This window comes from Xiphias gladius, chromosome 17 (assembly GCF_016859285.1).
Source record: "Xiphias gladius isolate SHS-SW01 ecotype Sanya breed wild chromosome 17, ASM1685928v1, whole genome shotgun sequence".
In the NCBI taxonomy this organism is placed as follows: Eukaryota; Metazoa; Chordata; class Actinopteri; order Istiophoriformes; family Xiphiidae; genus Xiphias; species Xiphias gladius.
The window spans coordinates 7,391,006-7,417,876 of NC_053416.1; the positions used below are offsets into that span (position 1 = coordinate 7,391,006).

The window sequence follows — 26,871 nt, forward strand, 5'->3', positions numbered from 1 at the left end:
CTTTGTCTCAAAGACCGGGCTACTTCCACTGAAGGGAGCTGGGGGGCACCAAAGTCTGCTCTCCAATCTCCTCACTCCGCTCCCTGCCTACTGTGGTCCCCCCCCACTCACACACACCCCCTTTGTGCGGCTACCCGAATAAATTAGCAACCCAAGTCGATGAAGGGGGGAGGAGGCGGAGGAGGGCATGGAGAAGAGTAGGGGGGCTGGGCCTTGTGGCGGAGGAGTCGGCTTTCAGTCGGTGAGGTGCACGGTCCCCTGAAGCGGCTCTGTCTTAGCACATACACACACACACACACACACACACATACACACACACACCGTGTCTGAGTGACTGGATGCTGAGAGGAGGAAAGAGAGGAGAGAAACGTGTTGGATCAGCGAGAGACAGGGCAGAGCACTGCAGGGCTACAGACGGCTCCTTTCTCCCGCAGACAGCGAAGAAAACCCTCGAGCTTCCCAGCTGATCCAGACGCGCTCACCTGACACGGGAACGAGGACGCAGAGAGACCCTTCACCGGAGGACCGGAGGAATAACCCAAATTACCGGTCTGCCGAATTAGAAGATCTGTGGAATTGGCTCAGCTGGCATTTTTGTGGATATTATGTAAAAAACAAAAAACAAAAAAACAACAACAACAACAACAAAAAAGAAAACCCCAGGCCAACTGGCCAGAAGGGCTCCATTCAAGATTTTGTCCTGGAGGATTGTCTGTCGTTGAGGGGGGGGAATTGGAAAAACCGTCTGCATACTAATCAGATTCTGGAGGGGGATATCTAGAGCGCACTTCCAGAGCAGCGGAGCGGCTCAGATGAACGTAAGTGACAGCTCCTTTATTCTCATCCTCCGTGTGCTCACGGTCACTGTTGCATCTGGTCGGCGCGGCATTACCGGCCAGAGATGAGCTCTCGCTGGGTGGGTGCCTCTGGTTCTTCCCATGGCCGGGTGCACCCTGCATCTGCACCTGGCGTGCATGAGCTGGTGGCTGGTCACAGGCTACTGTGATATGGGGGGCTGCAATAGTATTACAAGATCGATGAATCATGGTGATGCAGCATAGCCTCATATTGATCATTGATTACCGTTCACAGCCCAGCCAGCCTAAACAGCCAGACTGGAAAAAGAGAAAAGCGTGGATTCCCGTGTAAATGATATGCCAAACATCAAAGGGATGCTCGTCTAATAGGCCAGTATCTGGCCTTTCATGTCTTATGGAACTATTTAATAACAGCAAGCCAGCGATTTCTTCCCCAGGGTTGTTTTGGAGGGAGGACAGAACCACTTAATGGGAAACACCATGGAGTGCACAAAGTGGGCCAGCACATTTTGAACTGTTTCCCAGAGAGACCGACTGACGTGACAGTGCAGGGTTTTAGAAACGAGTGCGAGGCATCACTAGCGGTGAGAGTCTGAAATCCCTCTGCCTTTGAGTAAGGCACTCAAGACTATTAGCTACAGCAGGGTCTGCTCTGCTGGCGGTCTACGTTTCCTCTTTTCTTCTTTTCTGTATGATTAAGAAAAACAGAACAAAAAAAGATCACAGAGGGACTATCTCCTTAGAACAACTCTACGATACCTTAAGCATACCAAAATGAGAAGTCCAGGAGGGTTTCAGGTATTTTTTTTTTTTGTTATCCAGAAAATCGATTCTGACACAGTTATGTTTTTTTTTCTCTAACATGAGGTGTATTTATAGCAGCCAGCTCTGTCTGTATATGTTTACATGGCCAAGATCTAAAAATGGGAACCCAGGGGTATATTTAAGCACCTCACCACAACAGTTATTCTAGTCATATCTGGTGTTTGCCTGCGTCCGCAGCTCCTGGTTTTCTGCTCTGAGGAGGGATACGGATCTTTGCATTTTTACACTATCCACTTGCATAGTCCTGCCTGCTCCAGCTCTGCAGTATACTGGCCCCAGCCTCAGCCTTTGGTGTGCATACAACCAGTAAGAGTTTGGTTTCTTGCGGCGAGATGAGGCGTGCAGCAAAGACATTTTCTAACAGGAACCATATGGATGTCCTTTGGTGTGCCTGAAACTGAGTAGAGCTTATGTTTGTACAAACAGCTTGTAATTACGCACGTCAGATGCTTATAGGAACAGGTTCTCCTTTACAGGAGTAGGACGGCAACAATCTCAGGACATTTTAACAATTTTGGCAAATAAGACAATACATCATGTTTATATATTTAGTCATAGCTTGGTTTAATTCATGAAGTCATAATGAAAATTTATGGAGAATAATTAATATCGCCAAGACTAGAACTTTCCTGATCTTGGGGTGACTCGGTTGGAGCGTGGCAGCTGAGGTGTCCTCTTTGACCCCTGACCTCCCTGTGAAAGATGTTTTTATCCATCTTCATTTAATGGTCAATGAGGGCTGTGATGATAAATGTTACCATTGCCGTTCTCTAGCTGTGTCTTGATCATTGTTAATAAGAAGCGTGTCAAGGCAGAAAGGACCATTCTTTCAGTTCAGTGTCAGGTCTTTTTCTCAAGCTTATCAACAAAGTGAAAAAATATCCTGTTTACCTTGCACTTCGTGTTGTTTTGTACGGCTGAACGGGTGAGCATGACGCCGCCGCTGCCGGGGTCAGGGCCCTGATTGTCATCACGGCTGCGCTCAAAACACTCGCACTTCGTAGCCGACTGCATCTGATGAATGACTTTGTATTGTAGTTTTTGGGGGACGTGCCTGAATAATACCCATTACCCTCCAAACTCGATTCCCTTCATTGTGTATTGGCTTATTTTTGTGTGTGTGTTGGCAGCAACGTGGCATCACAATTGGCTTGGTTTCTACATCTTGTTCTTCTATTTGAATCGTGAAAACTTACATCTGAATCATGCTGGCATAAAGGCAGATATTCTTAAATCTCTGCTTTAAGCTTCTATCAGTTTTGTGTTTTTTCAAGATTTAATGTAGTACCACCATCCACAGTCTCTAGGGACGTTTTTGTCCATTCCAAAGGAATAACGGCAGGGAATGTCCAAGCTGATGCTTTATTCCTTTGCAAATCTCAAGCCATCTTGAGAGTTTACTTTGAACTCTGTAGGTATACAATGTAGTCAAATTGTGCATTCGCCACCCACATTGGCACTGAGAACCTGCTGGCAACGTATACATTGTTGTCGTCTTTCTGGCTACCACAAAACCCACGTAAGAAGAAAAGTCTGTCTTTTTCAGTCAAGTTATATTATGTACACGATTTTGTCCTCTAACTAGCTTCTCACAAAGTGAGACGCCTGACTCTGAATCGTTAATTGTGAACGCAAAGACACTACAAGTAAAATGCAGAGTAAAGGCGTTTGTGTTGTATCTGCTTCAGCTCATCAACTCAAATCACGGAGTGCCCCCAACAGAGAAGGAGGGTGAGGAGAAAAAATGGAAGCCATCTTCCCTCCCAAATGTTGCAGCTCAAACTAAAATCTCTCTGGTTGTACCCCAGAACTGTTTTTTCCTGGGTTTTGTTTTCATGCATGGGAAATCAGCCTCCGAGTACAAATATCGGAAAGTGACTCAGAGACTCCTTCTCCCTCTTTCTTCCTCTCTCTCTCTCTCTCTCTCTCACTTCCACACACATGCACGCATACACGCAACCTACACTCCTCCACAAGCCTGACCTCACCTCACTCAATCATATTCCCAACCGTGACCCCTACGCCAACCCAAACCAAATCCTATCCTCGAGTTTTTTTTCCTTACAAGTAGAGAAGTACAAGGCACACACTCATCATAGTGTTGAAGGGATAGCTGACGACAGCCGACTAAAAAACTAAAGTAACATAAATAAGATTGTTTTCCTCTTCCCTGGCTCCACAAGTAGCTAGTGGAAATATTTACCCCTGCTCCATCTTTCACTCACTGCACTCTGTTGATGCCTGGGATCTGTGTCGGTGTTTTTATTTACCTCTCAGACCGCCGTCTTTGACATAACATAAACCAAATACTCAATATTGAGGGGATTTCATTTGATTTTAGTTTATAAGTCAGCATGTAAACTGTAACGGTGTTACGGTGCAGCAGTGCATGAGGGAGAAGCTTCGGTTTCCTGAAAATCCACTTGTATTTGCATCATCTTTCCACAGGAAGGCCAGGCAGTTATTAATAGTGTTAGTAGTAGACTCAGAAAATAAGATTCCCATTGATAAGGAATCCCCTTTGCTGACTGCTCCACATTTCATTAACTTTACCCTGAGGGGCCCTTGGTTGCCATGACAGCTACTATCACCAAGTCTGCCATCTTGCTGTGATTATAATCGTGAAATTTAATCACACAACTGTAACATTTTGATTTGAGTGTGTGCTCCCATGCAGGGAAAGCCGCACCTGAAATCACACTGGAGTTAAAGTGCAGCTGTATCAGGTTGGTTTCAATGACATACAGTGCGTAGCAGAACTTTAAGCATATCGGTGCACTGGTGGAATTGTTTCAATAAAAAAAATGATTTAAAAAAACTTAAACGAAGATAAAAGCATCAGGTTGCAGTTTCATAATTTCATGTTGGCTGCCCACCCATAACAAAATGCATTCCCAGTTTCTAAGCGGTTACCAGCCCTGCTTGTTTTTTTTTTCTTCACTCTTGCTGGAACCACATGAGGAGATAATGTTTGAATTATGAGGTACGAGTTCATACTTTGCAATGTGTGGTCATAGGAACGTGTTTATGTCAAATAAATTCTAGAAAACCCTGATACATGCTCATCCAAAGTTATACCTCATCTTTTAGCTTGGACTGAAGTGTATTTTCTGACAGTGTACGGCAGTGTTTCCCTTGGGGAAATACAGATCTTAGCTTCACGTGTAAAGCACGAAGAACCATCCCTCAGCTGCTCAGGAGAAGATATTAAAGCATGATTGACTCAGCCAATCAAAGAAAATGACTGGAGTCTCCTGTCAGATGCAGCGTGATTGACTAGCTGGAGCTTTGAGTCGGTTCAATTTCATTTTTTGTTTGTTCTGAGGCCCAGTTCTGAAGTAACTGCCTTCATCGTTATTCATGGTCTTGAGCCAGGCAATAGGGATCCTGTTAGTGTACTGCTCAGGTCGGCTGAATGGGGAAAAACTACAGACACTGGCCATATTTTAAGAAAGACATCTTTACAATGTGTGACAATAGGTGCTGTCTGCAAGGCTATAGGGAGACCGCTTTTGGACTAGTTCCACCGCCCTTCAAAAAATGCCAAGTTTCAAATGGCTCGACTTGCCACAGTGTAATCTTCAAATCTGACAACAAATGTTGATCCAAACTGGCCAGCGTAGCTAGAGCAGGCCTTTAGCTGGCTCATGATTAAGATCTGGGATGATGACGGCTGGAAATGGGTTGTTAAATTCCTGGTGGAAGCTGCAGATGGAAGTCCTCTAAAGCCTGGTGTTGTCTCGAGTTTCCCTATCCTGTGCTTCTCTGCCATGGGTTGGACCTGTGACACTGGCTCCCGAGTGCCAAAGTGTGGCTAGCTCGTTGGAACTCTGGGTTTCTCGTTATTGCGGTAGATGGATGGAAGAAGCGTGTCTGCTTCTCTGCATGCATGAATGCACACATGCAAACGTGTGGCCTTAGGCTAGTTGATAGAGATGTCAGTGGGGCTGCAACTAATGACAATTTCCAAGAGCGATTAATCTCTTGAGATATTTTTCTTGACTTACAGAATAACTGTTAATACTATAAAATGTCAAAAACCAGTGAAAAATCTCAAACCCAGTCCAAACTCAAACTTATTCCATGTACGATTGTATAAAACACAGTAATACTTCATATTTGCAAAGCTAGAACTAGCAGGTGTTTGGCGTTTTTGCCTGATAAATGCATTAATTGTTGATTGATTTTCTGTCAGTCTACTAATAGATGGATAGACTAATCCTTTCTGTTCTTTGAGGTTCCAGCGGAGACATTCTTGCTCAGATCTTTTTTTTTCTCCCCGATTCTTCCCCACTGAGGAGATGACTGAGGCATGTGTGCCGTATACGCTCACGTATATGCTCACGTTTCTGAATAAAGTGATGTATTAATTTCATTACGCACATGAAGAGATAAATGTGGGAATGTCTCCGAGCAAAGATGATTGAAATGTGGTAACTGCTGCCCATCTGCTTTGCTTGATGGATGAAAAGAGTCTTAAGCTCTAAAGGCAAGCAGGAGCACGAGCAGGAGGGAGGGAGAGAGAGCCAGTCTGTGTAGCTTCTCATGTGTTTTTAATGAAGTAAGTGAGGTGATCTGAGCTCCTGGTAACTTCAAACACTTGCACAGAGCTGAGAGCTACATGTAGGGCATCACGGCTCAGGTAGAGCAACGTGTTATGAAAGTTAAGGGATTCAGAGATCGGATGTGTGTGGGTGGTGTGAGACAAAAAAGGGAGGGAAAGGAAAAGTTGGCGAGAAGAAAGTTTTTCTTCTTGCCAACGTAGACACTGAAAGGAGTGACCTCTACTCATATCAAAAAAGTTGATTCTCCAGACGGGGAATCAAAGTGCGATTGATCAGTTCAGAAGTAACTTGTTTTGTTTGGAACCTCGAACCAATCTATCGCATCTCCGTCTTTTTATCACGATTTCATTTGATCGGTATTAACTGATGTGTATTGATGTCCGTTTAACCCTGTAGAACAAATTAAAACAAAGACAGACGGAGTTAATTCCCAGGCTTACCACAAGAAATATAATGGCGCAACATGATACAAAGGCATGCTCTTGAAGAACAGCTGTTGGCGCGCCACTAACCCGGGAGTTGATGGAGAATTTAATAACTAATAAGCCAATTCACTGTCCCATATTCCGCACCAGAGGTAATTAATTGTAGATTTTGATAGTTTGTCAAATCTGTCGGCCAAAGAAAAAAAACCAAAGTCCCAGTCTCTCCCAGTAAAAATTAAGCATTGTAGCATTTGTCTTAGGAAGATACTGACCTCTCTTCACCCTAAAAGAATTGCTCTGCTAGCTGGCAAACTCTTCAACAAAACATTTTATCACTTTGATTAATATTTATGTGTTTTACGAACAATAACATGACTTGATACGACTTTATGCCTGGTTTGCTGTTAGGCCATGTCGCTGATTATTTCACTGGAATGGAAAGATATTAAAGAGTGTGCTTTCCTGTGTGTGTGTGTGTGTGTGTGTGTGTGGTACAAGATGGATCTTTGGTTTCTCTTCTCCTGGCCCTGTTTTGGCTATCAGCTGAGTGTTTTGTCTTTGAACTTTTCCTCTGTTAGATCATTAACGAATACAGTGACTCCTCTAGGATTGTGTGTGTGTGTGTGTGTGTGTGTGTGTGTGTGTGTGTGCATGTTGTGTAGTCATCACACTGAGGGGACAGAGGCCTGTTCATACTGCCACATGTGGGGACTCACCTCCCACATGGGAACAAAAAAATCCCGTCCCCACAAAGTTAAACATTCATTTTAGAGTTTTGGGTTTGGAGTTATGACTGGGTTAAGGTTAGGCTGAAGGTTGGAGTTCGGCATCTAAGGTTAGGATAACCCTCCAGGGAATTAACGTAAGTCAATAAACTGTCCTCTCAAGCGCAACTTATACAAAATCATGCACAGGAATCAAACAAGTAATTTGATAAATGTTGCTATTGAGATTTTAATTGATCATTTAATTACTGTTATAATTTTAATTATAATTGCAGTATAATCAACTCAAGAGTTGTTAGTGATTATTTGATAAATTACCATAACTGGTATGTATGCAGCATGTTTCACAACAGTATGGAGCAAAATGGACCCATTAAGTACTTGTTTGTACATTTTAAATGTCTTTCAACCCTTTAATGTCCACATTCAGCACTGACAAGAATATGTCCTGATGTTTACTTGCTTCCAGTTGATTATCTGATTTTCACCGCAGAGAATTGAATGGATGTTCTCAGATAGAACTCCAAATCCAGTCACAAGAATCGTTTGTTCGAGCCACTATGAGGCCATTTATCTCACCGGTTTCACCAGTGAGGTAATAATGTTTGACGGGGAGGCATGGACATGGTTCGGCTCGACAACTTGCCCATGTGGGATATTAAACATGCTCTGATGGGGAGGGGTGATGAGTGATGGTAGATGGCAGCTGCTGCTTCACCTTCAGGGACATCTCGCCACGCAATCCCTTTTTTAATTTTATTTTAAAAAAATTTTTTTTAGACTCTGCTGGCCTTCTACCTTTTGCTTCGTTTTATTGTCTCACTCTTTCTTGTCTCTCATTTTCTTTGAATTCCTACCCGGTATCTGCTTTTTTCTCTGACAAATAAATGTTCCTGCACACACACAAACAACACACATGGTCATCAGAGAAACAAAAGTCGCTGCACACTTACTTGGCAGCGTGGCCTTGAAGGTTAAGAGTTCAGTGAATCACCTCCGACTGTGTTTTCACTGGCACTCTGTTGGTCCAGGGGGTACATTATTATTTATGTATGTGTTTCAGCACTCACTCAGACTAAGTTTAACTAATTCATGTTTCTGTCTCTTGTCAGTATGTCAGCGTTTGTTTTTTTTTTTGTTTTTTTTAAGGAATCCTCATTGAGAATCAAACTTTTCTTCTGCATCTCTAGTTCCACTTCGTCCTCTGCTCCATACGTCTCTCACTGTATTGTTCCCTTTCTCCTTCTGGCATGTCGGGCCGTAAAATCTAGGACGTTTTGTCACCGAGGACCTGGTGCAGCTTGTAAGTGTGCGTGACTGTATTACAGCTCGACAGCCACTGTGTGGGTAAATAAACAAATCTGAGTCATCACGCCAGCTTTGAATTGTCATGCTGCTGCTGCGACAGAGTTTCGGAGTCTTTCGCAGTTGTTTTTCCCCAGCTAATATCCCCGTGGACTCAAATAAGAATGTGAGCGGAGAGATGCAAAAATTAGAGTGTAACATGCCTATCTTACGGTTTTGTTGAAAGCAGCATAGTGAATTGAGACTCATCTGATAACTTCAAGCAGTTATGACTTGCAGTGCTACACTACAGAATAAATTGGTCACATATAGTCCATAGCTCAATACGCCAATGAGTTGAGATGTGCAGCGACTGTGGTGAGCGCTTAGGACCTACTGATGGTTTTCAAGCATGCTGAGAATGGGATGTGACATACCAAAATATTATTTTATAGAATAGTATCTAAAATAGCACTGACCCCAAAATGAGGACACATAATGTTCAACCAGGACTGGTCTTTTATGACTGAGAATAAACCAAAACCGAAACAAGTCAGCACTTTAACCTCATTTTCATTGCATCGTTTGACATCCAAATGAGAATGTGGAGCCAAACCATGAAAAAAATATCTCACTGTCCAAATACTTTTGGATTGGAATAAAAATTGTTCACATGCAATCAACAGTAACTTCCCTGATCAGATAATAAGGCTAGTCTCTTCAGTTTTCCTCTTTTCAATTCTGCTCTGTAGAATAGAACGAAAAACTGCAACAAAAAAAAAACCCAACAAAAACAAACCGTGTGGACTTGAGCCTCAGACTTTTGGTCTCGGTGGGCTCCTGGCACAGAGGCTCACTTACACTGCGAACTGACTAGTCTCTGCGAAGACGTGGTCCCTCCCCTCACCATCCGCAGCCTCACTGATGTCACTGACATGGACGTTTATGTAGGAAATAGGTAATAAAGTAAAACTCCAGAGCAGCATTTCATGGACACAATTAAAAACAAAAGCTTTCACAGAGCTGAGGTAAACTGGGAAAAATGTTCCAGTTTGGTTCCTCTTTACCGGAGTTTATAATCACTAGTATAGATCTGAATTCGATTTTATCAGATTTGAAAAACAATCCCTTATAATAAAGGCACTTGATGACAGGTCAGCTGGATGTAATTTGAACCTCAGATCAGTTTTACTGACTTCTTTTTCACCCTCCCTTTTACAGTCTGTATTTCTGCCCGGATGAGTTGTCACTCTGTGTCAGACCGAACATTTGAGGTACAGGGAGGGGCAGCCTTATGAAGCGGTCCTCACTTCATCATAATGAATTCAGACTTACTTACCTGGACTCTACCCGTCTCCACAAACCAGATAGGTTGGGTTTCACGGGTTGTGAGAGCGTTTACGGCCGCAGGCTTCTCCTGGGTGACACAGTCATGAACTCTCTCTCCGTGTAGTAGTATTAATATTGATTGTGCTTTGGTGCAGCACGTGCATGTATATTTCAGTGTTTGTGTAACTGTCCAGACAGTGGTTGTCTGGCTGTCTGAGGGGCTGGGTGCTGCGATACTTTAGATACTTTAGAATTACTGGATCAGGGTTGATTCGGTTTTAATTGAGTCGGATATGGAAAAAAAAATTGAAACTAATATCCACCTTTAGTGTAGATTCTTAAATGGATGAAAAAGTAAAAGAGGAACTGAGGAAAGAGATAGTATATGTGCATAGATGGGTACTCAAATATACACACTGACAACACACACAAATCCTCACTGTACCGGAGACAGCTGGGGTTAGCAATGGGACGTCTATATGCAGAGATCCGGGGAAAGGCAACTCGAGGGGGGACGGGGGTCATAGTTGTCTTCCCCCTAAACACACTCAACCCAAACGACATGAAAACTGAGATGCAAAGCATTCCTCCATCCTGTAACCCCCCCCCCCACCAGACTCTCAGCCCTCCCTCCCTCTTCTCACAAAGCTTTTATACCACTGCAGACCGCTGCAGCCTGTTCCACCACAACCTGCCCTAACCTTTCATTCTCGGTCGTTTAAAGATTTGCCTTTGCGCCGGCCACTGTGTAATTGTACACTTGCTGCTAACAGTCATAAAAAAAGGATCTTTTACACATTTTAAATGGCACCAAAACTACAACAATCTAGTATTTTGACCTCATATGGAGTGACATGCGTAACATGGACTGCAAGAAAGCTGTATGTGAAAATTTGATGTGAAATTTCCCACAGAAATCTGATTTTTGCAGGTGGGGTCTTGCATATGCAAAGACATCCAGTTTCATCCAGTGTCTGTCTTTGCATATTTCTGATGTTAACTTATGTATTTCATTTTTACAGCTTTTTCCCTTGACTCTTCATTTACTCTCCACAGTCTAACTTTACTGTCTATCACAGGATCAGGCCAATATTTGTTCTGGGTGACACAGAAGCAGTTGCAGGGCTGAATGAGTGGCTGCCAACTATCTACAGACAATGCCAGACCCCTCAACTGCTCAGGAAGTAGTTCAATACAACCTTTTGCCGTTCCATCAAAACACAAGAAACATAGCTGAGATAGAGGCGGTATGGAGTGGCCTTTTTTTTTTTTTTCACTTGGAATTTCGTGACTTTGGGTCCTGTTTAGCTTGGCCACGGGTAGCTATGGCGTGCCCAGCTAGATCTGCTAAATCCATTAGAGGGGATGGACTGAGGGAAGGTGGGAGGAAGGGACATGGGGGGGATAGGGAGACAGAGAGGCCTGTTAAGAATTGGCACTGCATGAGGAAAAGCTGTTCCTCACAACTGAGATACGACAGCATAAACACACTCACAAACATTTTCATGCACACATTCTACCAGTTTAAATGGTCACATCCTATAGAAAACACTATGGTTTTCTATTATATGGTAACAGTACTAAAGAGGGGAGGCCCATGTATTTGAGGCTTTGAGGCTTGTGCACAGCAGAGGCAGATTATGGGGGTGAAACGCCAGATATAATGTGGCTGAGACTGCATGGAGCCCTCTGGGTCTGCCTCAGTGTGGTCGCACAGAGATGATGTCACTTTTTGTATGCCTGCGCATGTGTTGTGTGCAGGCATACAAAGACACAGGCGTATAGAAACCCATGTAACCAGACAGACAACTTGTTGTTTGCTGTATTTTACTTATTCTATGTGCATTTCTTGCGTTTCAGACGGAAATTAAATACACTCTTCATTCATTTAAACTTGTATAAACGTAATCATAATTAGTAGGATGTTATAAAGAGTGCCACTAGAGGGAGTGAATCAGGTGGTTGTCTTTTACTCCTCTGACCATCTGTTAAAGTATCCTTTCAGCATGAGCTATATTTTAGCCCTTGCTCTCTCCATTCTTCATCAGCTCGGTGTTTTCCAGGACAAACACAAGTGTATTACAGCGCACGTCAAAAGGGAGATGATGTCATGAGCCGACCGCTCACCGACAGTGACAGATTACGGCCGTGAGATCTGTTCATCAATATAACCTTTCGCTGACACGCAACTAAAGCAATGAGGGAGATAGGACATAAAAAATTAAAAAAAACACACATACGCACTCACACACTTTGGAATACACTCTGTCTGACTTTATTTTTCAATCATAAGGTTCACCTACACAGCTCAGTGGTCCCTAAAGACAATAAGGCCGTCATGCCAAATCAAACTGTAATCACGCCTTAGAATGAAACTTTTTCTATAGTGTCCGCTCTTTTCATTTCTCTGCTTTGTTCTTTTTTCTTTTTTTTTTGTTCTCCCTGACGTTCTCAATGGCTGCATTATGGTACTCTACTCTGAGTTCATTTAGTCAGGATGGGGTCTCAAAAGGGCCGAGCACTGACTTTGAATTTCCCTTTCAACGATATAAGGGCTTCTTTTCATCATCATCACACCCCAAATTATCCCTGCCAGACCTCTTCTTTCAACTACTCTCCTTTTCCCTTTTCCTCCAACTCCACTGACGATAGTCCCAAAGCAAAAACACTCACAACTACTTTGACACACACCAAACACAACAAAAGCAGGGTGTGTATCCAGCCTGTGCTCAGACTTAGCTCTGCTTCCCTCTTTGTGTATGAGTGCAGCAACTGTCCAAAGCAGCCGTCTGGACCAGATGTAGAGGTCAGTGACTGTACAAGAGGGCACGGTATCCGTGTCCCTCTCCCTGTCCCAGTGGCCCTATAGACTTTATTAATCGTTCCTCCTCGGAGGCCTCAGAAACTACCGCAGGAGGTCAGGGTCAGTAGAAACACTGTTGGATCGGATGATTGCAGCAGGACTCATTAGACATAAAATAATGTTGTTCTTTTTTTTTTTTTTAAATTTGCCTTGTGTTATGTACACTCTATAAAATGTCTCTCAGGAGCCTTGTAAATTTAAAACTAATAACAGAGTGGTATTTGCTCAGTAGAATCGATGCCTGTGAACAAGTGTAATCTATTAGAAAGAAGTCGGTTTTTATCCTCTTCTTGTATAGGGGATAGTAGTCAGTCTTGCCGTCAATCTGCAAGAAGAAGGTCAGCGTATGACCTTCTTGTATGTGTGAGTGTGAATGCCTCAGTTCAATGTATGTGCGGGCAGCATATTGGCTTTCTCTCTAGAGGTGGCAGACATTCCTAAAGTTAACTGTCCAGATTATATATGTGCTGTGGGAGTGATTGTCTGGGTGAATATGGCCGGCCAGCAAGCGCCAACACCCTCCGCTGACAACTAACCTCCTCTCTGCTACGGGCCCTTTGCCTGCATCACACATTCATATTTTTGAGCATCTGTCCCAAACATTAGTTAATAGAGGCAGGACTCATTAACATTCCAGGGAGTTTAGGTAGTCATGTTCGGATCAATGTAGAAGATTGGTGTACGGCAGCATCCCCTCTGGTCTCAAAGTGTGATGAATGAGTTATGTCAGGGCTAGATGGCTCTGCTCATTGCAGGATGTTTTGAAGAGTTATACGCTCCATAAATCTTCCCTTATAAATACTAGAGGAACGTGCATAAACAAGTGGTCTCATTTTGAACATAATCTAAATATTTGTAGACCTCATCAAGGGGCAGAATGTGCATCTATCTCGTGAGAGTTTAGTGCAGCCATACAGGTAAACCTTGCCAGAACAGTTATGAGTGTATTTCCAGAATTTTATGGTAGTGTGTGAAAGTATGTGTGTCAAACCTGGGTCAAATATCATTTGCAAATAATTATTGGTGTTTGTTTTAACTTTCTGCAAGTACCAGATGGTGGCTTTGCCGCAGGATTACTCAAACAGTGTCAGGTGAATTTTAAATTGCCTTCTAAACTCACGTGATTGCCTCTCTTGCACTCAGTGTGCCATCCCATGAGGAATATCCAAGTAGCACACTAGGTTAAAGCAAACATCAACAATTTTTGGCAAGACGCGTTTGACCCTGGACTGATGCATGGCTTTGTGGACAGTTACGGTATGTGTATCTGTTCATAATTAGATTCAGTTTATGACTGATAAGATTGATTCGGCAATAGCATGAGGAGGATATTATCTTTATGGATCTGTGCATGATTTAGAGTTTGGGGAACATAGAGGCTAAGCTTACAGTCTTAAGTGACTGCTTTTCCCCATAAAACGAAGCAGCTATATACTAACTTTCCCATGCATTCCATGCGTTTGTGAGTGTGTGTGTGTGTGTGTGTGTGTGTGTGCGTGTGTGCGCGTGTAGGTATATGCTATTTTTATTTGTTTTGGATATAAAGAACTTGCTGCTCATTTCAGTTTCTTTAATGTGTTTTCCCTTTCATTGTGTGACCGCTCTGGATACTTTAAAATGTTCTCGCCCAGTGAATAAAATTCGTTGTCCTTCAGATAAATACACTTTATGATTTTGTCCTCAGTGTGGTTCAAACCAGTGTCAATCCTGGACAGACTTACACTTCCAATTTTGTGCTTTTTCAGATCTTCTGAGTTCTTTTCAAAATGTTATGTATATCCATTTTATGGGGAACAATGCTGTAATTCATGACACCATGTCTTTAATATAGGTTCTAGATTGTAAGTGTTAGCACATCATCATGCTCCACTTTGAAAAAAAAGGATAATTTGTTTTCATTTTGTGCTAAAAGGACAACTGAATTTTCAAGATGTTTTCACGGAGAGAATGAAAAAAGTTGTTCAACTGCTCAATTTATATATCATGAAATATATCTGTTGTCTTTTCTCTTTCTCTCTTTTTCTTTCTCCCAGGTGTAGCAGAACCCAGCCATGCCGATAACAAGTAAAGGTTCAAGACGGAGAGCGTGGGTCAGCGGACCCTGTGTGTGTCTGTGGCGGCGGAAACCTCTCTTTTATTTCTCCATCGTCCTTGTCCTTATTCAGTGTACAACTGTCCTTGGAGTACTGGAACTCCAGCTGGATGAAGAGCAGCCTGCGGGGACCATCGTTGGGGATATCAATGCTGGGTTACCACCTGGTGAAACTGGAAGTCCTTACTTCATCTCAGACCATGAAGGCACGGGTGTTAGCAGTGATCTCCACATCGACGAAACCACGGGCATCATTACAACCGCACGCCGTCTGGACCGTGAGCAGAGGGACCACTATAGATTCATTGCTGTGACAATCCCGGGAGTCACTATTGAGGTGTCAATCACTGTCAACGACATCAACGACCATGTACCTGTGTTCCCTAAAAAGAAAGCTTTTCTTAAGATCCCTGAGCACACAGCAGTAGGGACGAGGTTTTCCCTGGAGCCTGCAACTGATGCAGACAAGGACCAGCTGACTACCCAAGGTTATGCTATTAGAGAGGGCAATGTAGGCCAGGCATTCAGACTGGAGACCAAGAGAGCTGCTAACACGGTGCTGTATCTGGACCTGGTGGTCAATGGACTGCTGGACAGGGAGAAACGCTCATTGTACACCCTCGTCCTGGAGGCCTTTGATGGGGGCTCACCTAGAAGGATGGGATCCATGAGCCTGGAAGTGACAGTGACTGACATCAACGATCATGCGCCGGTCTTCAATCAGAGCAGATACCACGCTATTATCTCTGAAAGCCTTCCACAAGGAAGTAGCATCTTACAGGTTAGCAAAGTGTTGTCAGTATTTGTATAGTTTCTCATTACTTCGTTAATAGTACTTGCCTCAGTAAATCCAAATTCACAAAGGTAATTTTAATTTCACTGTTTGGCTTTCTTGTCTTTGTAGGTCTTTGCAACAGATGAGGACGAGGGTGATAATGGTCTGGTGCTTTACGAAATCAACCGGCGTCAGAGTGACCCTGACCGCTACTTTGTCATGGATATTAAGTCAGGGGTCATCACTCTGAATAGACCCCTGGACTATGAGCTAAAGAGGGTCCATGAACTGGTGGTCCAGGCCAGGGATAATGCCAGCCACCCTGAGGTAATTGCATCATGGCTCTGGCTATAGTAGTAAGCGCAATGTGCAGCGCTTTTAATGATGGCATGTAATATATTGTTTTGGAAAATTTATAATCCTTAAGGATCATTGTTTTCTCTTTTTTCACCACTTAAGAAAAACCAAAACCAAAAACAAAATAGACACTGATAATTGCCTTTTTTGAAAAATGAAATAGAAAATAATGAGTCATAGTCGTCCTCCACTATAAAGTGACACAAATTGATTTGAGCACAAAGTAACACGAATCATGCACCATTATCTTTTCACAGGTGACCAACGCGTTTGTAACTATCCATGTCCGTGACTACAATGACAACCAGCCCACCATGACCATCATCTTCCTCAGTGAGGACGGCTCTCCAAGAATCTCAGAAGGAGCCCAACCAGGCCAGTATGTAGCCCGGATATCTGTCACCGACCCAGACTATGGAGAGTACGCCAATGTCAATGTGTCTCTTGAGGGGGGTGATGGGAAGTTTGCGCTTACAACAAAGGACAGCATCATTTACCTGATATATGTAGACCAGGTCTTGGATAGAGAAGAGCGGGATTCATATGACCTCAGGGTGATGGCCACAGACTCCGGCACACCTCCTCTAAGGGCGGAGTCGTCTTTCACCATCCAGGTGACTGATGTTAATGACAACCCCCCGCTGTTTGACCAGCAGGCCTACAGACAAACTATTCCTGAGGTTGTGTATCCTGGATCCTTTGTTCTTCAGGTCACTGCCAGGGACAAAGACCAGGGCCCAAATGGGGACGTCCGATATAGCCTACTTAAGGGCAAAAACTCTCACTCTGACTGGTTTTCCATTGACCCGGTCACGGGGATCATTACCACTGCAGCCGCTCTGGATTTCGAATCAGAGCCAGCACCTAGTGTGACTGTTGTTGCAACAGATAATGGCCGCCCGCCACTGTCATCCACAGCAAAGGTGGACATCGTGCTGCAGGATGTTAACGATAACACACCTGTGTTCTCCAGCAGCTTATACAATGCCTCCATCAAGGAGAACACCCCGGCTGGGACCTGCTTCTTAGAGGTAAGAGAAGCACTGAAAAAGTTTACTCTCCTCTCTTTCTCCCGTCTCCGCTGTACTTGTCTTTATTTTGTAGGGGGACTGCAGTTCTTAATTCTTGTGGTGCTCAATCTTGCTGTGTGTAGGCCAAAAAGCTATTGTCCCACATATGCAGCCAAAACCAAGCATTCACTGTCTCCCCTGTCCTCTCATCTCTTTATTCACTCTCTCTTTTCACTCACACCCTCCCCTTAATCCCTCTGTGATTACTCCCCCGGCAAAGGCCTGATTTATATATCTATATAAATGAGTCTGGAAATCAAAGATGTGTCTGAAGTGGAAAGCAGTCCCAAAGTCCTATTTCAGAAAAAAGGTTGGTGCACTTGGAAGCACTGACGCATTGTGATGTGATTCATAAAAAAAAAAAAACAGGGCTATAAGAGGAGAAAAGCAGCCATTCTTGTGTGTTCATTTAGAAGGGAAAGATTTCAAAAGGGAGGAGAAAAAAAAAGAAAGGCAGGGAGTGAGCCTTCACCTGCATTCCTGGAACTACTGTGAGGAGATTTACTCTGTGCTGGTATGTCCCCTCTCTCACCTCGTAGGGTTGTCATGGTAACCGGACCAGCAGTGTAGGGCGAGCCCTTGGTATTGCATTGTATCTCGTGGCAGCTCGGCTGCCTTGCTTTTATCTTGATTCTAGCAGCTCTTATATATGAGGAGGACCGCTCCTGAGAAATGAAAAAAAACGATGACTGACTGTTTGTCTTCCAGCAAGGTCTCAACTTGGCATCACGCACTGTTTAGACCAACTGTTTTTACAGGTTTGTTTTACACTTCTGCCGAGAAGCGGATGAGCAGAGAGAGCAGCATTTCTGTTCCTCAGCATTTTTAAGAAAACCTGCTGCCTAAACTTAAAAGTGCAGTCTTCCTAATGAAAGGCTTTGGACCCCTAATCATACCAACCAAACTGGATTAGATAAATAGTTGAATTTCACATTCTTGCAGGTTCATTTAACATGTATTTGGAAAGGATGGCTGGTTGGTATTCTGTGGAAATTGGCATATGGGCCTGCGTCTGCTTAGGGAAGGCAAGAGACGAGAGAAGTAAGCGAGTGTAATGAAGAGTAGTGATATGCAATGCAAATGAAATAAAAAGGAGGAAGAGAGCTTGAAAGAGGTTTGGAAGGAGTGAGAAAAGAAAAAAGGTAGGCCTTAACATGACTTATTGTTTCTTTTCTATAGATACAGCCTATCTGTTGCTCATAATTTGCTCCTAATTAGGGTGCTCTGTTGAATTGTTATATCCCTCAACCAACTAAATGACCCCCTGGACCCCGATTCCAGTTGTTGCAACAGTTGTAATCAAATGTTAGTCGTTTTTCTAATCCTAGCCAGCAGTTATTCTGGCACGCGGTGCAGGCATAATCCCATGCCAGACATCATGGGCGGTTTTCAACTATGCCAGAGCGAGTGAATAAGACTTGATTTGCTCATTCCGGCACTTTCCTCAGGGCTCGTTCAGAACGAGTCAAGAGTCTCCAGGCCAGAGTCTCCCCACAGGGGCTGCGATTTGCAGGATAATGGTAGTCGGAGTAAACTTTTTCTGGGGTCAATGGCATACTTGGCCTCTCAGATAGGACACACACATACACACAGATATTATGTTAGACCTGACATCATAGCCTAATGGATGTCATTCCAGATTTGTTCTGTATTTTTCTCCATTTGCCTGCCAACCGACTGTTGAGATTGTGGAGCATTTGGTATTTTACTCTGTCAAGATAGTGACAACGTGAAGAATTGGATCAGCTGGTCCAGTAAGCCCAGTTTACATTTTTGTGTGATGTTATTTGGCACCAATGACTAGGTTGTGAGATTGTGTCACGTTCCTAACAGAGTCGAGACGAAGAATGTTCTCAGAATTGTACTAATATTTACAATAGATAACAATCACATTTGAGTTTGGAAGTAGTACACTGGCCTAGCTGACTGATTGGGATTTTGGACTCTTTGTGTAAAAATGGAGGGAAATCAGTGGATGTTTAATATCTAAAGAAGGAAATTTGTTATCAGAAGAAGTCTATGAAGGAGTGGGACATATACGCACATAAGGTAAGGGATAGTTATTCTCTCTTTTCTGCCAAAAGAAGTCTTACTTAAGTTCAAGGTTTTCTCTATTCCTGTCTGCCTCTTTTCTTTCTCTCAAAGTCTCTTTGTCTGTTTTTCTTCGATTTGTGTTTGTCTTTCTTTGGATCTTTCTCATCATGTCTCTTTTGCTTTCTCTCACTCTCCACTCACACATACACGTACATATACATGCAGAGATAATGTGTAGGAAGCTTCTTATCAGTTCGGCCATTATAGTAATCTGTAATGTGCTGCACTGTTTATGTAGTCGCCACACAAAGGAGTTATTTATTTCTCGGTTTCCCCGCTTTCCTCTTCCCCTGCTTCCTTAAAGTATTTCCCAGGCAGGAGAGGTTATGGTGCCTCTGTGTGTGTGTGCGTGTGTGTGTGTGTGTGTGTGTGTGTGTGTGTGTGTGTGTGTGTGTGTGTGTGTGTGTGTGCATGCACATTCATCTGATTCAGGTTCATATCCTGAGTAGGTAGAGGTCATGAGAACAGCATGAATTGTGGCTGGTGATGAAAAGTGACAAGCATATTTAGGGTGGACCATGTTATTTGCTTAAAAAAAAAAACGTATTAGCATTAAAAGGGTTGCTGAAATCTTAGATGTGCGGCCTATTTGAATGGGTACTAATGCCACTGAGCTGATATAACTACTTTCAGATCTCTTTCTCCTTTTCTTGCGTATAACCTGTATTTTTCGGTCTTAGCGCCTTTTCCTTTTTCCTGCGTGGGTAGCGCCTTGCAGAGTTTCTGTCAAATCCAATGACACGCTCACTTCCAGCATGACCAGACTGCTGGGAAACCGCTGCCGATCTCACTAGCAGTTACACCCATGCTCTTGCCTGACCTGCAAGCTAGACAAAAATAAGTTTAGATAAAATTAAAGCACAAATAAATTAAAGGGACCATAACAAAGGGATTAATGAGATTGTTGAGGTAGTTGAGGAAAAGGCAGCAAAACAGAAAGCAGAAGTTTGCGTGCGCGCTTATATGCATATGTCCATGCCTGTATGTCATACATCTGTGTATGTGTACTTGTATACACTGTTGAAGCCAAGAACTCACTTTGAACAGGTGATGCATCTCCCCTGTGATGTTCGGCATGTGGTTTCCTGGTCAAGCCTGTTAAAAAACACTCAATCATCTCGGCAGACACACAGATGTGCTCAGCTGGAAGATATACAAAGAGGTGGAGAATTGCTCGCTGGCTTTGCAGTACAACAGTATAATGGTAATGCAGTGTCTGTTGGTGGAGTACAGTTTGATACCGTGCCTTAAAAAAATTAATAATTTTGATAATCAAAAAGAAATAAGGGATAATCAAAATAAAATGAGGGTGGGAAATAAGTTGAAACATGAGTAAAACCTGGAAGCTACACTAGGGGCCCAAAGAGGCGGCAGATTTCTTTACACATTACCAAATCCTAGACAGAATTAAAAAACATACAATGATTTTGCTTTTCATACATCCTTGCTAGCATTGGGGATAAGATATCTGAGTTTGTCGTGAGGGTTGTGCAAGCAGAAAGGAGCCATTGAACTTGTGGGTTTATCCCTACAAGAACATCCAAAATAGAAATCGTTCATCCACTGGGGAGCCACGAGTTTGAACCGTGCAGAGTTTATCATTCAGAAGCTGATTTCTACTGATTGCTGATTGCTGCTGAACATATTCTAGCAGAAAGAAATGAAAAATGAGCATAGATGTGCTGAGTAAATGCAATAACAATCTGCCCATAAAATTAGAGCTGCCCATTTGGAGACCTGCTGGTCAAGGGTAAATTTTGACATGGTGGTGGTGATTTCAATCCAGTCTCACCAGTCAAAAGTGGTAAAATTTCACCTACTAAACAGGCCTAGCTTGTAACAAAAAAAAAAAAGGGAGGGGGGGCGGAGAAAGTCAAACATGAAAATGTGAGTGTGGTGTGAAGGTGACTAAAATAGAGCAAAAACATATAGGAAGGAGACAGGTTTCTTTTGACAGGTGGAGTTAGTCCTCCTGAACTTCCCACAAAACCACTTAGATAAACAAAGCATGTCTGCCTGTCAGAGCAATCAGCCCTTTTAGTGTGAAGTCCAAAGTTGGGGACCCCGTGGATAAAGTCTATATGGCTCTATAAGGTAAGACTAATCATATTTAAAACACACACACACACACACACATGCACACTGAGACTAATCACATTTGATAAACCAATAGAGCCCGAGACAGATGGTGACACACTGAAAGCAGGAAGGTGTTCAGTTCAAGCTTCCTGTAACTCCGGACCAGTCTCCTGCTGGTGGTGAGCAGAATTCGACCCCCATCGAAACCAGAGCCAGACCAAACCACAGCTTCCACTTGGAGCTTGCACGCTCCCCTCCAGCCCAGACACACAACACACACTCTAGTTTTTATTAAGCTTGAAAATATGGGGGGAAGATAAAATTTATTGTCCGCTTGACGTCTCCGCTCCTGCTTGTTCTCTTACAGTGGCAGCTGTGCTTTGACATGGCCCTGCTCTGTGAAACTTTGTCTTGTGTGTTTTAATTAATCTGTCGGTGTGTTTAATTCGCTAGGATCAATGGCCGCGTGAAGAGAGGCTGCAGGTTGGAGTGATCACTGTCACCACATGCCTCGATTGTCTCTAACAGGTGTTCAGCGTTGACAACTGGACGGGTTCGCACACAAACAGACACCAGTCAGATCGAAAATTTGGTGAATCATTTCATGGTGTTAACAGCCAGCCCTTGTTCTGACACGCATACTCTCACTCGTGTTCTATATTACTGCCTCTTTCCCCTGCTGTCTCACACCGACTCACACATCTCTCAGCTGCCAGCGATGTTGACAGAATGTGTGTGACGAGGGATCGGGACGGGGTGTCTGCTATGCGAACTATTCGCAAAACGTCCATTAACACTCAATGTGAATTCATCACCTGTTTGCTACTGGAGGCTCCGGTGACATGAACGAAATCCATCTTGGTTTTACGCTCAAGCCCTAAACTTTCTAGATAATGAGATGGGCTTTATTTATCATGGTGGTAATGTCTTTTTTAAAAGAGAGAAGGTCGAAATTCATGAGAGTGTTATTCGAGATATTAAGATTATGATCCTTGAGATTTTGATTATACAAACCCCCATTTATTGCCATGATAGCTGCATTGCTGGTGTCTTTCTTTGGTCCACACTAAAATATCTCAACAACTATCGGATCGATTGCATGACATTTTCTACACACATACGTTGTGCCTAGAGGATAAATCCTACTGACTTTGGAGATCCTCTATCTTTTCCTTTAGTGTCACCATGATGGTAACCATTTTTGAGTTTTGAGTGATATTTCTCAACGAGTATCGGATGAATTGCCATGAAATTTGACGCTGCACATCCATGTCCCTCGATGAAGGGTGCATTGTAACAACTCTGGCGATATCATGACTTTTGATATAGCAGCGTCATCAGGTCAAAGTTTTCATTTGATCTGATCAAGTAGCCTCTAAAGGCATGCTTGTCGCCCCCAGTGGTTGGAGGCTTTATTGGTAAAACACGCTTGCTGTTACCTGCAGTAGCCAAAGGTGATGCCAGATCTGCAAAGACTGAAACTATACATCTACAGAATACGTACATATCACACTAGTGCAAGCTTTGCATTTTTAAAAAACTTTTATTTGTTTGGTGGAAGCAACAGTTAAGAGCCCAGAGTCTCCACTGATCTTGACAATATCTCTTTCTGTTGAAATATTTTCAGTAGCAGTCAGCTTCCAAATTTCAGACTCTTATCAGACAGAAGTCTCTTTGCAAGAGCATTTTTCAGCTTTTTGGTGGCTTTTGGGTTGTGACCATGGTTGGGTAAATCATTCCCTTTTTTCCTTTCCTTTTCCTTTAGAAGCAGTAGTTTGGTTCCATATCACTAGCTGTTGGCATATGCTGTATTTTAAACCTATCAGAGTGCTCATTCATGTGTGATCTGACTGGCTGATGCCTCTGTGGAGAGGATGGCCTCACGCCTCATTAAGCCCAATACTCTGTACCATATGGCAGTGAGGGGTTTTCTTCTCTCATTCTCTTTCTTTCTGTCTCTCTCCAGTATGACTGGTTTCAATTGCATTTCTTCATCTCATCTGTTAGTCTGTTAGTAAGTATCTTTCTCTCCATTCTTTTTTTTTTCCTTAAGTTTTCACCTCATGTCTCATGGGCATTTATTTACCCTTATGGCTGCTCTGCTAGTCTTGGCAACTTTATCTTTTCCTTTGCTAATTTAAAGGAAACAATCTCCCATCAGTGAGTGAGACTATCAAGTATGTAAAGTATTTCTTTGTTTGTACTTTGCTGCGTGTTGTTGTTGCTCATTTCTAAGCACCAGAGCTCTAATAGCACCGAAACATGCATCATTTTAACAATGATAATGATAGTAATAAATTTTATTCATAGGGCGATACTCACAGACACTTTACACAACAAGTTAAAAAGATCCTAAGGACACTAAAAGCAGGAGGACATTAAACAGGGGTTACCCCTGTTGCCCCATGTCTGGTGCTTGGTCCTGGTGGATGGTGGAGAGAAGAGGTTGGTGAAGAGGAGCAGAGGCTGCGGAAAGGAGTGTGACGGTGGAGCAGGTGACCATGGTAGGAGGGAGCCTGGTTATGGAGGGCTTTTGGTAGCGAGGGGACAGACTTTGAATCGAATCCGTTGCGGGACAGGGAGTCAGTGTAGGCTCTTTGGGACATGGGCGATGTGATCCTGGGAGCGGGAGTGAGCGAGCAAGCAGGGAGCAAAGTTCTGGATGTTCTGGAGTTTATTAAGGACTACGGGTGACGTGTCATAGAGAAAGCTGTTGCGGTAGTCGAGTCTGGATGTGATGAAAGCAGGGATCTGTGCTTTAGCAGCAGAGAAGAAGAGTTATGGGTGGAGACCAGTTGTGTTTTTTAGATGGAAAAAAAGGTAGGTCTGGTAATTTGATTAACATGGTGTTCAAAAGAGAGGTTGCTGCCGAAAATGACTCCAAGGTCCAGATGAGCGAGGGAGGGAGGGAGAGTATCGTAATCAGTGGTGAGGCAGAAGTTGTGAATGGATTTGGTGAGTGATTCGGGACAGATGATTAAAATGTCCAATTTTGGTTTTGGAAAGTTGGCTTTCATCCACGATGGAGTCCAAAGAAAAAAAATAAAAATAAAATAAAAATATAATGAAATGTACCCTCGATACAACCTCTGCATAATTTACCATTTTTCAAAACTAACATGTATAGTATTTAAATATATTATTTATTATAAGTATTCATACATCACTCCACTTTTCCCTCTTATGGAAATACTAAACAGTTGGGCTGCAACTAAGGGTTATTCTTATTATTGATCAAAATTTTTGCAGATAAGTTTACAACTAACAATTTCAGGACTACTGTAGATCCGACCAAGAAACACTATCGGGATCATCTTGTACAGCTGAGCCTAGAGTTCCTGACTATCAGTAGACTTATCTGCTCAGCAATGGATAAAGTTGTAGAGAAAAGAAAAGCGATTGCTGAATTGCAAATCCTGTCTTTAGTGCAGAGGGTTTCTTTCCACAGCCTGAAGCTGACAAGGTGGACACATTCAACTTTTGCAAGAACACAGTTTAAATAGCTCCTCTAGTGCCTGGAACACACAGATATAAGAGAGCTGCAGGAACAGGATCCTCCATAGTGAATGCAGACAACAGTGTAATGACATTTATATATTCACACTTTTTCTATCTGTCTCTTCCCTCCTGCCTATCTCGCTGTTCCAGCTCTCCTGGGTTGCTCTTGCATTGTGCCTCTTTTCAAACCTCTCTGCCCTTGATACGTCCTCTCTATCTCTGTCTGGGCCTCCATTTTTCTTGTCTTCTTCTCGTGTCTTATTGCTGGAGTCCTCCCTCTCGATCCTGCACTGGCGTCTGAGAGGGAAAGGAACAAACTCGCAGGCATATGCGCCGTGAGCTGCAGGTGATCCTCAGGCTTGCCACAGTTCATTAGGTCACCCTAATCTAATTTCATGACACACTGAGTTAAGTTGGTGTAAATTAGTATGCTTCCTGTGTTTCTCTGGATTGTATTTGCTTTGGGAGGGGTTCTGCAGTTTGGAACAGCAGGTGGTCAATAAGTTAGGGGTGACGGGTTGTATAAGAGCTTGTTTCCCAGTGTATCAGATTCTGTCATTTTGGCTTTACAGAGAGTTAGATGTTAGGTTTGAAGTCACAGTTGGATGTGACCAAGACATTTCTCTCTGAGGGTTGAGTTTGTGTAGTGCCCTACAAGATATGAATGATTCAAGTCATTTAATCCATTTTTCTTTGTTGTCTTTTTTTTTTTTCACTACTCCAGGGCATGACTTTCAGTTGTTGTTTGTGTGTCTGTTTGAGTGGGTGTGTGTGAGTGTTGTAGCAGCAGCCTCGGAGCTGTTATCTGGCTGACTCCGCGCCTCTGGTGTTGTGTCTGTGTCCCAGCTCGCTCCGCACTATTTATTTTCCACTCAGGGGTCAAAGACAGTGCAGCTACAGATATTTGTTTTCTCAAATGAATCATCCAGTTAATCATCTCACTTGTCCTTTTCTTTTTCCTTCTCACCTCCAGAACTCAGCATGGAGAGATGCTGAGAGCAGCAGAGAGACGGAGGCAGAGAGGGCCATACTGTAGTATTCCAGATCTAGTGTTGCGTTTATCATGCCAAAAGACACAATATTAAACAACACTGCTGATCTTGCCTGGTCTGTATAAGATCACAAAAAATGGCACTGACCAAGTAAAAGGCATTTTATATTCAATATGGTCCACATCACGCCTCTCACTTTCTTTACATCTCCCAGATGCATTTCTGTCATGCGTGCATCTCATATTGTCTTTTCTTTGGACTTCAGTTTTTATAAGGATAGTTCTCACCATGAGATGTCTATTAAAGGTTAGAGCAACATCAGAAAGAGTGAAAGAAAGTTTCCACTCCCCTATAGTGGAATCTTTTACGAGAGAATCTCTTACTACTTCCCACCTGCCCACACTAACCTCTGCTTCTCCCCATTCCTCCCTCCTTTTTGATTACTGTCTGGTGTCGCTGAGTTGTACATGGGCTGACGTGGGGCATCGTGCTGTCAATATAGGCTATACTGTCAATAGTATGGCCTATATTATATCATATTATATTATAGTATAGGCTGTAGTGTTGTTTGACGACACTAAATGTACAGTCGATATTTAAATTGAAATAAATGCATGCACAGGGGAGAAACAGGCACAGGACGAAACCGTGGAGCATGGGCTTTTGGGATAAAAACCACAGAAAAGTCAGAGACTTATTTTCACTGTGGGCCTCGGGGCTTGTGAGCGTGCACGTGTGTTTGTGGTTGCTGGATGTGGTCTTTCGGACAGGGTTGGAAGGACTACGGGAGTGGAAATAACTTTACTGTTTGCATGGGCAACTCCTGTGATTTGTTTCGATGGACTGTGCGAATCTTGAACCGCGAGGGCGACAGGGTGGGACAGAAGGAGAGAGTGACGACAATGAATGGGGAGGTGATCGGAAAAGGGATAAAAAGGTTGGAACAGAAAATCAATGGACACTAGAAAAAATGTATTCAAAGAACTTGATTATTAACTTTTTCTCCATCATAAACCCCTGTCTTTTTCCCTCAGCAGAAGCCGTTCCATCCTCAGACATGCTCTGAAGATCCCTCTCCAA

At 43.2% G+C, this 26,871-nt stretch overlaps 1 protein-coding gene across 2 annotated transcripts in view; it reads left to right on the forward strand.

Annotated features, from left to right (window-relative positions):
* Positions 1-252: 252 nt before the first annotated feature.
* The window catches only part of dchs1b (dachsous cadherin-related 1b), an 86,268-nt gene continuing 59,649 nt past the window's right edge, over positions 253-26,871 (forward strand). Inside the window, exons 1-4 of one of the 2 annotated variants that reach the window (XM_040150184.1) lie at positions 253-818; positions 14,868-15,707; positions 15,831-16,028; positions 16,316-17,089. In XM_040150184.1, coding sequence (XP_040006118.1) covers positions 14,886-15,707; positions 15,831-16,028; positions 16,316-17,089 — 1,794 coding nt within the window. In that variant the 5' untranslated portion in view covers positions 253-818; positions 14,868-14,885. Of the gene's footprint in view, positions 819-14,867; positions 15,708-15,830; positions 16,029-16,315; positions 17,090-19,080; positions 19,178-26,871 lie in introns of those variants that run through there. The other variant, XM_040150185.1, reaches the window with a different exon arrangement.